Raw genomic sequence first — 14,093 nt, forward strand, 5'->3', positions numbered from 1 at the left:
TTCGGGTGGCTGGGGCTGCAGGGCTGCAGGGCTGTAGGGCTGCAGGGCTGCAGGGCTGTAGGGCTGTAGGGCTGCAGGGCTGCAGGGCTGTAGGGCTGTAGGGCTGCAGGGCTGTAGGGCTGTAGGGCTGCAGGGCTGTAGGCAGTACCTGTAGGGCAGAAGAGGAAGACGGAGGGTTGGCCCAGCTCCTGGTACACCTCGTTGGCCACAGAGGCCTGAGCCTGTGCCAGGGAGGGGAAGACATCTCTGTCAGCTTGGCACATGCAGGGGTCGATGTCGTCAAAGAGCAGCGCGAAGGAGCGGCACCCCATGGCAGCCACCTGTGGGCACAGACAGGGGCTGCTGGGATCCCCGGGCAGCAGAGAGCCCCACGGGGCTGGAGAGGGGCATCTGGGCACAGCACAGCATGGGGCAGCTCCTGCCTGGGCCATGCCCACGGAGCAACCCCACCCTCTCTGCAATCTCTGGGGACCTGGGGCTCTGCTCCAGCCTGTGCCAGCCCTCAGTGCTGCCCAGCAAGTTCTGGGGCTTGGTTGGTCCTTCTCCTGCCCTCACTTAGGCATCCATGGAGCCCTCAGCTCTCTGTCACTATGGCACGGTGACATAAACATGTGTGCCCCTTGTCTGGGAGCAGTGGGATGAAGGAATGGCCCACGGTACCTGCCTGAGTTTTTGCTGCAGCAGGAGCCGATCCCCAGCGCTGGAAAACACCATGTCCTGGCCAGCAGAAATGGCAAAAATAAACTCCACACCCTGCTCGTGGGCAGCTTCGATGAGAGACCGCATGCAGGCTGGGGACAGAGCACAGGGGGTCTGTGAGAGCTGGGAGGTACAGGAGGGAGCAGGGCAAGGGATGGAGGGGACGAGGGATGGAGTGGGACAAGGGATGGAGGGAAATAAGGGATAGAGGGGAACAAGGGATGGATGGGAACAAGGGATGGAGGGGACAGGGGATGGAGCAGGACAAGGGGTGGAGTGGGACAAGGGATGGAGCAGGATAAGGGATGGAGGGAAATAAGGGATGGAGGGAAATAAGGGATAGAGGGGAACAAGGGATGGAGGGGGCAAGGGATGGAGCAGGACAAGATATGAAAGGGAACAGGGGATGGAGCAAGAAGAAGGGTGGAGGGAGAGTGAACCCCAGGATTCTGAAAGGAAGGAGCTGAGGCCACTGGGAGGGGACAGGCTCCAAGAAGGCCATTTCCACTCCCTTAAGACACAGAGGACTTTTGACAACGGTCTGTGGGCCTGGGTATATTCAAGCATCCAGTTCCACATGGGGAGCTGGGTGGTGCTTTAGGCAATTCCATACAATGGGCACAATTTGGGAGTCTTCTTGCCCTTAGCAAGGTCTGGGGGCCTCCATGCAATGGGCAGGGTCCTGGCAGGATGGAAATAGCTGGGACACGGCCCATGCTTTCCCTTCAGGGACCTGGGATGCCTGCAGCCCCCCGAGGGGCCCAGCAGAGCCGCTACCTGCCTCATGCTCTGTGTAGGGCTCTCTCCAGAGCAGCCGGTGCTTCAGCTCATCCTTGGGCGCGTACATGTAGCAGTTCAGCTCCCGGCGTTGCAGCCTGTGCAGGGAGAGCAAGGAGTGACCCAGGCTCCACAAGGGCTCTTTGCACAGCCACGTGGAGACAGAAATCTCAGCCAGTGCTCCCAGTGCTGAGCTCTAAGGTTTGTGTAGGATGTGCCCTCTGGGAAGGCAGACACCTCCCTCTTTTGGCACTTCTGTATGGAAAGCCATCTGATATATTCATTTGCTTCTATTTATCCTCCTCAGCACACAATATTTTACATTTTCCCACGGTGAACAGGGTAGAAAGCACTTCAGGTAGCTCATGATAAAAGTCCCTTATTTTGTTTCCTTCCAGATAAGAAAAATACTGATGGACATGTCACCCTCATGTGCCACCACGTGAACACATCCCAGTCCAGCACCAGACAAGGCTCTCATTAGCCCTTCTCACTCCTCAGGTTCTTTAAAACATCACAGCTTGTTTTCCTTCCATTTTCTGTACCTGTACCTCTGGTCCCTGCACTTTGGTCCTGCCCACACTGTCACTACTGCACTGCCCACGGGAGGCCCTGCAGGGGAGAACCAGCAGGTTCACTGCTGCAGGTCCTGTCGGTGCAGCTCATCCCACTGACAGCCTGTGCATGGGCAGCAGCTGCCTGGAGAGGAGCTGCACAGAGATCTCCCATCCCAGGACAGATCCTGAGCACATCTTTTTGTCACAGGGACACAGGGTGACATGCATGAGGACTCACAGGGACACAGCAGGGCCACCCACACCGGGCAGGGATGGCAGCCTCAGGACACAGCAGCCACCTGTGCTCAGGGGGGAGGCTGGAATTGCCCTCCTGGTGTCCTGGCTTGCTGCTGATGGGGCTACACCGCGATGTGCGGAGCCCCAGCACCACCTGCCGGCACCGGGCGGCCCCGCGTCCGTCCGTCCGTCTGTCCGTCCGTCCCGGCCCAGCGCTGATCCGCGAGAGCGCTGGGACAGGGGGACACTGCAGGAGCAGCCCTACAAGAAGAATGAGGCCCCTTGGCTGCCACCGCCCCTTCAGAGAGGAAAATTCAGGGTACTTGCCATTGAAAGAGAAGTTTCCTCTGATCCATTGACCATGGTCTCCCATAGAAACCTGTAAAAGGGAGGGAAAAAAAGGCAAAACGCTGTTGTTGGAAAGTGCCTTAAACCAGTTTCTCCCTGAGCTATCCCTGGACGCAGAGATGCACTGCCAGACATGCAGAACCCATTCTGCTGCTGGGACCACTTTGAAGGAAGAGCCCTTCCTATTTCTGCTTGTAGGAAGATCTGGGAGGTGCAGAGCTGTCTGCAGAGCCAGGAATTGAGGATAACCAGAGGAACACAAAGCCCTTCCCCTGGGAACAGGCTGATAAATGGGTTTGGAGAGATGCAGGTTTGACTGCTCCTCAAAGTGGAGGTTAACAGCACAGACGTGAAATTTAGCAAGAGGAGAACCTTCAACCACTTAAATTCTCAGCAAGATCTGGCAGCTGCGATGGGAATTCTCACAGAAAATCCATTACATCTTGGACAGTGAGGCATCTTCCTGCTTTCTCTCTGCATCATGGGCAACTTTTGAGTCAGCCACTGCTCCTTCCAGCAGTCAGGGCCAAGGGGAGCAGATACTTGGGAAGTGACGGCATTCCCAAAACTGGGCGGTGCACAGGGGCAGGCTGCACTGACTCCATTCAGCTGGGAGAAAGGAGCAGCTCTCCATGTCTGGCATGAGGCCAGTGTCACCCAGGGAAGCACCTGAGTGTCCCACAGCTCATCTGCCCTCATTCCCTCGGCTCCCTGTGGCAGGAGCCCACCCTGCATCCCCCAGCACCAGTCCTGGGCAATGGTGAGGGGGGTTGCACCACAGCAACACCCACTCTCCATCTGTCTTCTCTCTGCAAACAGACTTTCTACCTGCCTAAACACCTACATGGTTATTCCATATACTTTAAAATAAAATATAGTCACCTTGCTGTCCATCCCCCACTGTGCACCGGGCCAAATTTGTGGCCACTCGAGAATCTCAGCAAATATTTCGCCCAAGAAAAGCTATTTCTGTGGTAAATAATTTGCTATTTTGAGATCGCAGCGAGGTCCCCAGGGTCCCTGTATGGCACCTGCAAGTGACACTTTGACAGCACGTGTTGCTGTGAACTGATGTGGGCTGCCAAGGAGGCCACTCAGTCCTACACATGCCCTGCCAGCAGTGTTCTCCTGGAATGGATTTGCCAGCATCATCCCTGTCCTCTTTCCCAGGTCAGCTCTACTATATCAGTGATTCTTGTCTGACTCATGCCAGCTTCTCCACCCCTGCATTTCCTGTTTGTTTTGCATTTATTTGCATGGTGCTCCTGCTTTCTCTCAGGTGAGGCAGTGGGCAGTGCCCCTCACGGGGGTGCTGCCAGGAGAAGGGCAGATGATTTTGCCTGATGGGTGCCAAGCCTGGCTCAGCTCCAGAGTGATTTGGAGATGTGGGGAGGGAGAAGCACAGAGCTCTCCCTGGCCAGCTCTGGGCACGGGTCCTGCACTGCTGCCCCATGGGCAGGGTGGGCAGGGGGGACACATGGGGAAGCTGCCCCTGAGAACCCCGTGTGGAGCTCTGGGGGCCGAGCAGAGGGTCACCGTGCCCCTCCGGGGGCTTTGGCTGTGCTGGGGTGGCTGCGGGGCTCAATGGGGAGAGCTGGGAGCATCCCATTGCCGCTGCTCCAGACCCCTGGCAGAGATGGGATGCTGTGCTGGGGCCCCACTCCCCCCTCCTCCACAACCTGGGGCCCTTCCCGACCCCGCTTCACTTCGGGTGGATCGGAAAACCCCTGCAATGCCCGGGAGGTATTGCCGGGCCCCGCAGGGACCTACCTTCCACCACGCCGCAGAGGAAGCGCGGCCGCTCCTCCATCCCCGCGCAGGAGCGGCCCTGCCGGCGCGGGGGCAGGCGCAGGGTGCGCGGGGGGGACACGGAGAGATGCTCGGAGGGACGGAGGAGTGCGCGGGGGGACGGAGAAATGCGTGGAGAGATGCTCGGAGGGACGGAGGAGTGCGCGGGGGGGATGGAGGGGGAGCGGGGGTTGAAGGAGTGCGCGGAAGGATGGGGGGCGCGCAGAGGTGGAGGGTGCGCGGGGGAGATGGAAGGCGCCCAGGGAGGGATGAAGCGTTTGCGGGAGGGGATGGAAGGATGCGCAGAGGGCTGGAATGTTTGCCGGGGGATGGAGTGCTCGCGGGAGGGGATGGAAGGATGCGCAGAGGGCTGGAATGTTTGCCGGGGGATGGAGTGCTCGCGGGAGGGGATGGAAGGATGCGCAGAGGGCTGGAATGTTTGCCGGGGGATGGAGTGCTCGCGGGAGGGGATGGAGGGTGCGCGGAGGGCTCCGCGCAGGGGCGGCTCCACCGCCCGCTCCCCCCGCGGGGACGCGCTCGCCGCAGCGCAGGGGGCGGCCCCGCGGGTGGGGCCGGGGTGCGGGGCGGAGCGGGGGGCTGGGGGGTCCCCAAAACCCGTGCGGAGCCCCTGGGAGGCGATGCTTGAGCCGCAGTCTCGGACCCACGGACCGGAGCCCCCGGCGCTGCCGCAGCCCCCGGGCACCGAGGCCCCGTCTGGTGCCCACGGCAGCCCCGGTCCCCCACGTCCCCAGCTGCGGGGATTCACCCGGTGCAGCCCCAGGACATTTCCTTCTCCCGCCTTTGAAGCTTCCCGGCACCCCACAGCCTCAGAGCTGCTCCCGAGGGGCCGAGTGTCATCATCTCCTTGTGTTCACCACTGAGCTGGCACCTGCCCTGGCCGCACCCGCATGCCAGGCCTGGGGTGCGATGCCTCTCCGGATCTCTCCGTGTGCCTTGCAGGTGACTCACCTGCCTGAGTTTGCCTTGTGCCACCCTGCTCTGAGCTGCTGACACTCGTCTAGCTCGTGGTTCTCTCCGTCCCACAGGCTGTGGTCTGCAGACGTGCTGCCACGTCATGAATTCCCTGTCCTGCAGCTGCACATCACAGAGCCCTGCCTACACACGGGCCAGCGTGTTTGACACCACCAAATAGTTTTGTTCTTTTTTCAGACTGCTGTGCCTGTTTGTTGACGTCATTGTTTTGCCAGGGTTTATGATCTGATCGTTCAGATCTGTCTGTCTTGTACACTCTGTTTTCGGTGGTTACATCCCATTGCTGTTTGTAGCACGTTGTTCTTATCTCAGCCTGTGTGATCTTTACTTTTTGTGCCTCCAGTTCTCCTCTCCGTCCTGCCTCAGGGGGAGGGTAGAGCTGTGAGCAATTGGTCTGGGATGTTTCAATGTGAACACTTAATTGGGAAATGTCATTCCTAAACCAGGACACCAGCACAATTTTGTTACCATGCAAATATGAGGGGTGAAGCCAGTGCAGGGGGTCACCCCTGCATCCATCCAGGCACTGCAAAGCTCCCCTCAGCTCTCCCCACGTGCAGCCGTTTCATCAAAACCACAGGTGGAGAAATCAGGGCCTGGAAAACCTGAGGGATCTGTGGCTTCTCCCTCTTCCCTTAGCAGGTTCATGTTGTGTCAGGAAACGGAGTCATGGTGCAGTGACCTGGCAGGGTCACAGTGCCATCAGGGTGCCACCAGGCTGGATCATCCACGCTGGGGTGTGCCGAGCACAGACCGTGCTTGTCCTTGTTCTTTGCCTCACAGCCAGCACCTGTCCCACCTGCAGCTGGGAATGCTGGACTCAAGCCTGGCCCTGCAGGAGGCTTCTGTGGCAGACTGGAGTGGCCAAGCCATGGCAGGGACAGTACTGGGAGCAGCCCCTGGAGTGGCCTCGGTGCCCAGGGACATGGAATGGTTGGAGGTAGAGAGATATTGATGGCATTACCCTGTCCACAAAGACAGTCACAGAATGAAGTCCTGCAGGGCTGTGCATACACAGGTGTTTGCTGTGATTCTTTGCATTCTCTGCTCTCTCTGGGAGCACCTGGCTATCCCACAATTTCTTTGGAGTAGGAGGTAAGCAGCCTCTAGTTCTCCATTTTCTGTCCTCTCAAAGACATCACTCCTTTTTCCTGTCCGGTGAAACATCACCCATCCCCTGTCCACTCCCCATATCGCCCTCACTTATCCTCCGCCCGTCGCCAGCGGGAGCACACGCCTGTGTCACACGTGTGCGCGCGCAGGTCACACTCATGCACGCGCACGGGTCACTCTCATGCACGCGTTCACACTCATGCACGCGCAGGGGTTCACACTCATGCACGCGCACACAAGCGGGCACGCCCCATCCCTGACACGCGCGTCCCCGCCCCTCCCGGTCCTCGCCCCGCCCGGTCCCGGTCCCCGCCCGGTGTCCGCCCCCGGTCCCCGCCCGGTCCCGGTCCCCGCCCGGTGCCCGCCCCAGCGGCGCGGGCGGAAGCGCTCGGGGATGGAGCCGCCGGCCATGGAGGGGCCGCTGCTGGTGCAGCACAGCCACAAGTTCGGCGCCAAGGTGGGTCCGGGGTTCCCCTCCTCCCTCTCCCTCTTTCCCTTCCTTTCCTCCCTTCCTCCTTTCCCCCCTTCCCTTCCTCCCTGCCCTCGGGCCGGCGCTTCCCCGGGGCCGCTGGCGGGGAGCGGCCGGCCCGGGTGGGGAGCGGTCCCGGCGCGGTGTGACCCCGCTCCCCGCAGCGCTGGAAGCGCGGCTGGTCCGCGCTCTACCCCGCCAGCCAGCACGGCGTGGCCCGGCTCGAGGTGTTCGACTGCAAGGAGCCGTCGGCGGCCGGGCGGGCGGGCACCCGGCGGCTCGCCCGTACCGTGGTTCGCCTCAGCGACTGCACCAGCGTGGCCCCGGTGGGCGAGGACGGCCCCCGCGCCGGCACCGCCACCTTCCGCCTGGAGACCCGCGACCGCAGCTTCCTCTTCGCGGCCGAGAAGCAGCAGAGCGAGGAGTGGGTGGCGAAGCTGTGCCAGATCGCCTTCCCGGTGAGCCCCGGGGTGGGCGGGGGCTGCAGGGAGCCGGCGGCGGAGGGCACAGGGACATCGGCGGGGGTGACCCTTTCCCACCTGGCAGCTCGGGGAAGGACACCCTGAGACAGCGCCAATGCTCCCAGGTTTAAAGCGCCCGGTCCTGGCACTCCGGTGCCCTCTCGATGGCTCTGCTGTGGTTTGTGGGACTCCTCAGCGTGTTGTCAATAATTCGTGGTTGTGGCTCCAAATTTCAAGTCGGGCTGTTGTCGCCCGCTGCAGAGCCCGTGCTCGCCCCTGCAGAGAGCTGGCGAGGTGCCAGGTGATGGCCGAGGAGCGTTTCCTCTTGGCCCAGCCACTGCTGCCTTTCCTGCCACAGCAGCGGCATCGGAAGCGGAGCCTCGAGAGCGTTGTGGTGCCTTGGCTGTGGGACCCGTCTGATTCCAGGACCTGGAGCCCCCTTTCCCAGCCCTGGGGCTCACTCCTGGCTGCTGCTGGGGGCACCCCATCTGTGCTGGAGCAGCTGTCCAGCCCCCTGTCCTCTGCAGCCCCTGGAGCTGGTGCTCAGCCGGTGTGACCAGCCAAGGCTGTTTGGGCAGTGGGTGCCCTGAGAGTGTGCTTTCCATGTCCTCTGGGACAGCAGCCCATGCCTGCTCCACAGTGCTGGCTCTCGGTCCCGGGAGATGTTTGCAGAGCCCTGGGTTGGGCTGCAGCCGATTTCAGGCTTGGAGTGCTGGGCAGGGCTGCCTGGCAGGAGGACTGGGTGCACAGCTGGTGATCCCAGGATCTCCTCCTGACGTGTGTTTCCCAAGTGTAATTTACTTTTGTCCCTCATGCATCTCCCTGCAGTCTCCTGGCAAGCCAAGTGTGTCTGTGCAGCAAATGCCAGGGCTGATGGGGCTGGGAGGCACTGATGGAAATGTCTCTGTGTCTCCTGGTGCAGTCAGGGTTGCAGCCTTTACCCTGAAAGTGGCTTTGTGGGGCTGAGCTGGGGACACAACACACCCTGGGAGTGGGGCAGGGTGGTGGCCAGGCCAGGGAGCACCTGCTTGGAGCAGGGCTGTGCTCGTGCCATCCCTCTCATGGGAGCCATCATTTGTGTGCCTGAGGTCCAGAAGAGAGCTGACAGTTCAGGAGGTTGTGAGCAAAAGGCTGGCATGTGTTTTAAAGAGGCCTGACCTGGAGCAGGAGGCACGAGAGCTGCACGTGGCCTTTCTGCACAGAGCTGGAGATCCTCAGCTGGGATTGCTGATCATCTGCATGGAGAATGTGATTTTGTGTCATGTTCCTGCCCAGAGGGTATTACAGCAGGGTCCAGCAGCTTGGGAGCTGGACCAGAGATCATTTGGAGTTCAGAACAGATTTTTATTTTTTTTTTCCTTTTGAAGATGAAGAAAAGCGCAGTTAAATGGAGCCTTAGAGGCTTCGGCAGATTTGGTGGCCCTTGGCTTTCCAATCCCAGGCTGGAGCCTTGCTGCCTTGGATGCTTTAGCTGAGGAGGAGCTGCTCCTTTTTGCTCTCAGGACATGAGGTTTTAGGACCTAAACACAAGGGCTGGATGGCCCTTTTTGGGCCTTGTTTGGGCTTGTTAAGAAGCTCATGTGTGTGGGTTTTAAACCGAAACTGTGGCACTTGCCTTCTGCAAGATGAACCCTCTGCTCCTGCCCCAAGGAGCAGCTCCTGGTCACACACTGAGCCTCCCTTGTGCCAGCTGCGCAGGGTTCGGGGAGACTGTAATTTGTGAGGGGCTTTTCTGCAGGAGAATCTCTGAAGGCACAAGGCTTTGTGTCCTGCCCCATGCCCTTTGGGGGCCCTGCTGCTGGGACACAGTTCCTGAGAGCGTGTTTGTTGCGTTTTCAGTTCTGCATGTGCTAAAATAGAAGCGCTTGCTTCCCCCCTGCAGGTTCCCCCTCTTCCTTGGCAGGGCAGGACACAGACCCCCGTGTTACCAGGCCATCAGCCCTGGTGTGGCCAGGAGGGTGTGTTTGGGTTGTGCCAGGCTTTGGGGCAGCTCTCTGGGCTGTGCTGCCCTTCACCCTGACGCTGCAGAGCCCAGCTGGGGACAGGGTGCTGCCAGGAGCTCAGGGAAGTCCCCCCTGTGCTGCCTGGCCCTGTTCATCCGTGTTTGTGTGGGCTGAGGGGATTCTGTAGCCAGCTCTGGGGTGGGCAGGGTGCAGAACAGCCAGGCTGTGTGGGGCCAGGGAGGGCAGCAGGGCCCAGGCCATGCAAGGGGGTCTGGGGGCTGATGTGGGAAGAGGACTCTGGGTATGATCTGCTCTCCTTTGCCAGGGAAATGGCCCCAGTGATGGCATGGTGTCACAGTATGGCCGAGAGGGCAGCGGGGAGCCGCCGGCCCTGGAGATGGCTGTGAACTCCATCTACTACACCAGAGATGAAGGTGGGACCTGCTGCTGCCCTGGCTTGGGGCCACCTTCCATGGAGCCTTGTCCTGCTGCTGCCTCATCACTGGGGCCATGCTGGGCATTGCCTGTGTGCCTCTGTCCTGCCCTGAGCAGCCCTGTCCCCTCAGTGGGGCCAGGTGTCCCCTCTGAGCAGCCCTGTCCCCTCAGTGGCGCTGTGTGTGCCCCCTGAGCAGCCCTGTCCCCTCAGTGGGGCCGGGTGTCCCCCCTGAGCAGCCCTGTCCCCTCAGTGGGGCCGGGTGTCCCCCCTGAGCAGCCCTGTCCCCTCAGTGGGGCCGGGTGTCCCCTCTGAGCAGCCCTGTCCCCTCAGTGGGGCCGGGTGTCCCCCCTGAGCAGCCCTGTCCCCTCAGTGGGGCCGGGTGTCCCCTCTGAGCAGCCCTGTCCCCTCAGTGGGGCCGGGTGTCCCCCCTGAGCAGCCCTGTCCCCTCAGTGGGGCTGCGTGTCCCCCCTGAGCAGCCCTGTCCCCTCAGTGGGGCCGGGTGTCCCCTCTGAGCAGCCCTGTCCCCTCAGTGGGGCCGGGTGTCCCCTCTGAGCAGCCCTGTCCCCTCAGTGGGGCCGGGTGTCCCCCCTGAGCAGCCCTGTCCCCACAGTGGGGCCGGGTGTCCCCCCTGAGCAGCCCTGTCCCCACAGTGAACGCTTTCTGGGTGACGGTGCAGCGGACCGAGGCCGCCGAGCGGTGCGAGCTGCGCGGTACCTACGTGCTCAAGGCTGAGCGTGACAGCCTCGTCCTGAAGGACCCACGGACGGACAGGATCCTCTACGTCTGGCCCTACCGGCTGCTCCGGAGATACGGCCGGGACAAGGTGGGGCATGGGCGGCTCCGTGTGCTGCAGGTGCTCCCTTGTGGAAGGAAGGCTGTCCTGCAGCCAGCCCTGCCAAATTGCTGCAGCCCCTGGTGACCACTGCAGGGTCACCAGGGACATCTGTCACCTTGACTGTCCTCAGTTCCTGCCTGTGTCACAACGCTGAGTGTGGGCTGGCAGGACACTCATCCCCTCTGTGGTTGTCCCACTTTCACTGAGTCTCTGCTGCTCTCCTTCTCCATCCCAGAACTTCCCAGCTTCTGCCATGAGCAGGGACATCCCTCAGTGCTGCTCAGGCTCTCCCCAGGCTCCAGGAACCTCGGCTCCTGGCAGTTCTGTCTCTGCCCTGGGTTCAGTCCCAGGATGGTGGCCAGAGCAGAGGGGCTTTGAGACACCAGTTGCTCTGGATTTATTCACTCTGTGGAGTGAACTCCTTCTGTTCTCACTGACCTTTGAAGGTCTGCCCCTCTCCAGAGTTCTGCAGTGAGTCCCCAGTCTGCCTTGGTGCTTCCCCGAGTGCAAGAGGTCTGGGCCACATGGGACAGGGAGGAAGTGGTGGCCCTGGGGCTGTTGATACCACTGACCATGTCAGCTGAATGCTGTTTATGGTGCTTTCTGCTGCACATTCCCAAAACAAAGGTGGAAACCAAGCTGCCCTCATGGGGATGTCAGATTCATCTGCAGAGTCTGTGCTGGTGGCAGGAGGAGAGTTTCAGGGTGTGGGGATTTCTTCCTCTTTTTCTTCACTAAAAGAAGTTTGTCCCTAGAGACCTTTGTTGCAACCACAGGGGCTGCTGCTGGCTGTGAGGGAGGCAGAAAATCTCCCCTGGTTAAGGGAATGAGGCTCAGGAAGGGTGTGGGTATCAGCTGGTGGGAACCTGCTCACCAGAGTGTGTTCAGGCCACAGGAAGCACGGCCCTGGTGCAAGACTTCTCTTTTGAGGACCTTTTACTATGAACAGATCAATGCTGGTAGATCAATGCTTTGCTTACTCTTGGTAACTGAGCTGCTGCTGCTGGGCTTTCTCCTGTGGAAAGCTGTGTTCTTCCTCTTGCACCTCTTGCTTCCAGACCGCTCCCTTCTTACCTAAGAGTACATACTAGTTTCCCCTGCTGAACTGTCACTCACCTTTTCACCCTGCTCCTTCCTCAGGGTTATTTCCTAGACTGTCTGGTGCCAGTGCTTGAAACTGCTGGAATTGCTCACGTAAGGCAGCAGGGCTCCAGCAGGAGCTGCAGCTCTCTGGGGCACTCGCAGTGATGTCCCCTCAGGTGTGCTCCAGTTCTACAGGTTGTAGTGTGGCCTTTCCCTGCCCAGCTGCCAGGCACAGGGTGGTCCTTGCTGTGGGAGTGTGTGGAGCAGGATTTCAGGGCAGTCTGTCCTGCAGGATGTGTGGGATCAGTGCCCTTTGGTGGGGAGCAGAGCCTGCACGATGCGCTGGGTCAGCAGGTGCTGAGCAGGATGTGACCCTTCTGCTTCCCCTTCAGGTGATGTTCTCCTTCGAGGCTGGCAGGCGCTGTGACTCAGGACCTGGAAACTTCACCTTTGAGACCAAGCAGGGCAACGAGATCTTCCGCCTGGTGGAAGCCTCCATCCAGGAGCAGAAGGCGCAGGTGGAGGAGAACCGGCAGAGCTGTGACTCGCTGGAAGCCGACAGCCCCAGCATGGTGCAGATCCGCCAGGCCCTGGCTGACAGCCTCAGCCTGGAGCTGCCTGCTGAGGGGGATGACACCCCGGCACCCAAAGCGGGGCTGGCACCCAGGGCAGCAGCAGCAGCAGCAGAGGAGAGAGACGCCGCGTCCCTGCTGAAGAGCCGGACTCTGCCAGAGCTGCCCGTGCCACCGGCCAAGCCCACGGCATCCAGCACCCCCCCGCGCTCCCCTCTGCCCAAGGCACTCCGTGCCGTGCCGCCGGCCGAGGACCCGTCCAGCGTGTACTCGGAGCCCCTGGACTCGGTGAAGGGTCTGCAGCCGTGGCCGGACCCCCTGTACTCGGACCCTGTGGACAGCAAGGCCGTGAGCGTGGCCAAGGCGCCCGGTGGGGCTGCGGAGGAGCCGAAGCCGCGGCCGCCGGTGCTGCCGTACTCGGGCCCGTTCGAGCAGGGCCGGGCCGAGGGGCAGGGCCGGGCCGAGGGCCGGGGCCAGGCTCCCCCTGGGCACAAGGAGCACATCTACGATGAGCCCGAGGGCCGCGCTCCCCGCTCGCTGCGCCCCCTCACCTGCATCTACGACGAGGCGCGGCCCACGAGCGAGGCCTGGCGCACCCAGGGCCACGACGGCAGGGGTGGCTATGAGTACCCCTACAACCCCAGCACTGACGATTACTCGGTACCCGCCTTCCCCGCCAAGGCCAAGAGCCCCAAGCCAGTGCCAGCCCCCAAGCCCCAGGCAGCCTTCATCCCCAAAGGGGCAGAAAGGCCGGAGGAGCCTGGCAGGCGATGGGCCGGCGCTGCTCCTGAGAAGGTGATCACCAAACCCAGCCTCAACAGCAGCAACAACAACAACGTGGAGGTGCTGTACAGCCAGGTGGTGAAGCCCCAGCAGCTGCAGAAGAAGGAGCAGTGTGTGGATGAGTACAGCTTGTCGCCTCTCTATGAGGACTTAGGGGAGATATAAGCTGCTGCTGCTCTGTGTCTGTATCCCAGCAGGGACTGGACATCCCAGTGCCAGCTGGGCTTCTCCCCAGGGTGACTTGGGGCTGTTTGGGCTCAGGCAGAGCCTCTTTTGCTCACCAGCGCTGAAGGGCTGTGTTTCCCTGGAGGGAAGAGAGGGCTGTGGCTGGTGTAATCCCCAGTGTGTTTGTCCAGCTCTGGAGCTGGCTCCACTGTGCCTTCTCATCTGCAGGAGGGCTGGTATTTTCCTGTACCTGCTGCTCTGGCTCTGCTCTGGCTTCCTGTCTGACCAGGCTGCAGGGCTCTGGTGCCTGTTGTGGTGTGTGGAAGGCTGCTCGCTGTCAGTCTCCAGAAGTATTTTTATACAAAGTTATTTTAATATTAAAGTCTGTATGTCTCAGAACAACATGTTTGCCTGTGGCATGGATGGGGAGGTGCAGGTGCATGTTTGTGTCTGTGCCAGAGCTACTGAGCTAAGAGGGAGCCTCAAAGAAAAGTGCCTGCCAGGTTGAGCTGAGGCTGGGTGCCCTGATGCCAGGAGATAAGGGAGAGTCACTCAGATATGTGATGACCTCCAGGCATAAGGCTGGGCAGGGACAGGCACCAGCTCTGCTGCTGTGTTGCAGCTCAGAGGCTGTTAATGAATCACAGGATCTCTCCTTCTCCAGCTTGATCCCACTGCTGATCCCTGCCCTGCTCCCAGCTGCTTTGGAAGGCCTGGAAAGGCCCAGTCTGGATCTCACTGACTTTAATTGCAAAATCTGTGATCCCTGTGGTGTGGTTTGGGTGACTGCTGTGTGGCCAGCCTTGGGCAGAAACCTTCCCAGTAAAAAACCAG

The 14,093-nt window shown here is 60.8% G+C and overlaps 2 protein-coding genes across 12 annotated transcripts in view; one reads left to right on the top strand and one right to left on the bottom strand.

Moving 5' to 3' along the window:
* The window catches only part of LOC111929151 (protein O-GlcNAcase-like), an 18,488-nt gene extending 7,774 nt beyond the window's left edge, over nt 1-10,714 (bottom strand). Inside the window, exons 1-5 of one of the 11 annotated variants that reach the window (XM_086890049.1) lie at nt 10,540-10,714; nt 2,598-2,649; nt 1,477-1,574; nt 665-791; nt 149-320 (exon numbers count right to left, since the gene is read on the bottom strand). In XM_086890049.1, the coding sequence (XP_086746175.1) occupies nt 149-311 (163 nt within the window). In that variant the 5' untranslated portion in view covers nt 312-320; nt 665-791; nt 1,477-1,574; nt 2,598-2,649; nt 10,540-10,714. Of the gene's footprint in view, nt 1-148; nt 321-660; nt 792-1,476; nt 1,575-2,597; nt 2,650-4,388; nt 4,930-5,375; nt 5,511-10,539 lie in introns of those variants that run through there. The other 10 variants (XM_086890045.1, XM_086890040.1, XM_086890047.1 and 7 more) reach the window with 10 other exon arrangements.
* Nucleotides 6,004-13,661, top strand: DOK1 (docking protein 1). Its single transcript, XM_086890061.1, has 5 exons — nt 6,004-6,969; nt 7,146-7,439; nt 9,711-9,819; nt 10,472-10,644; nt 12,132-13,661. Exons 1-5 carry the CDS (start codon nt 6,694-6,696, stop codon nt 13,257-13,259), a joined length of 1,980 nt encoding a protein of 659 aa, XP_086746187.1. The 5' UTR covers nt 6,004-6,693; the 3' UTR covers nt 13,260-13,661.
* Nucleotides 13,662-14,093: the final 432 nt, after the last annotated feature.

This window comes from Cyanistes caeruleus, chromosome 5 (genome assembly GCF_971803275.1).
Source record: "Cyanistes caeruleus chromosome 5, bCyaCae1.hap1.1, whole genome shotgun sequence".
Lineage (NCBI taxonomy): Eukaryota > Metazoa > Chordata > Aves > Passeriformes > Paridae > Cyanistes > Cyanistes caeruleus.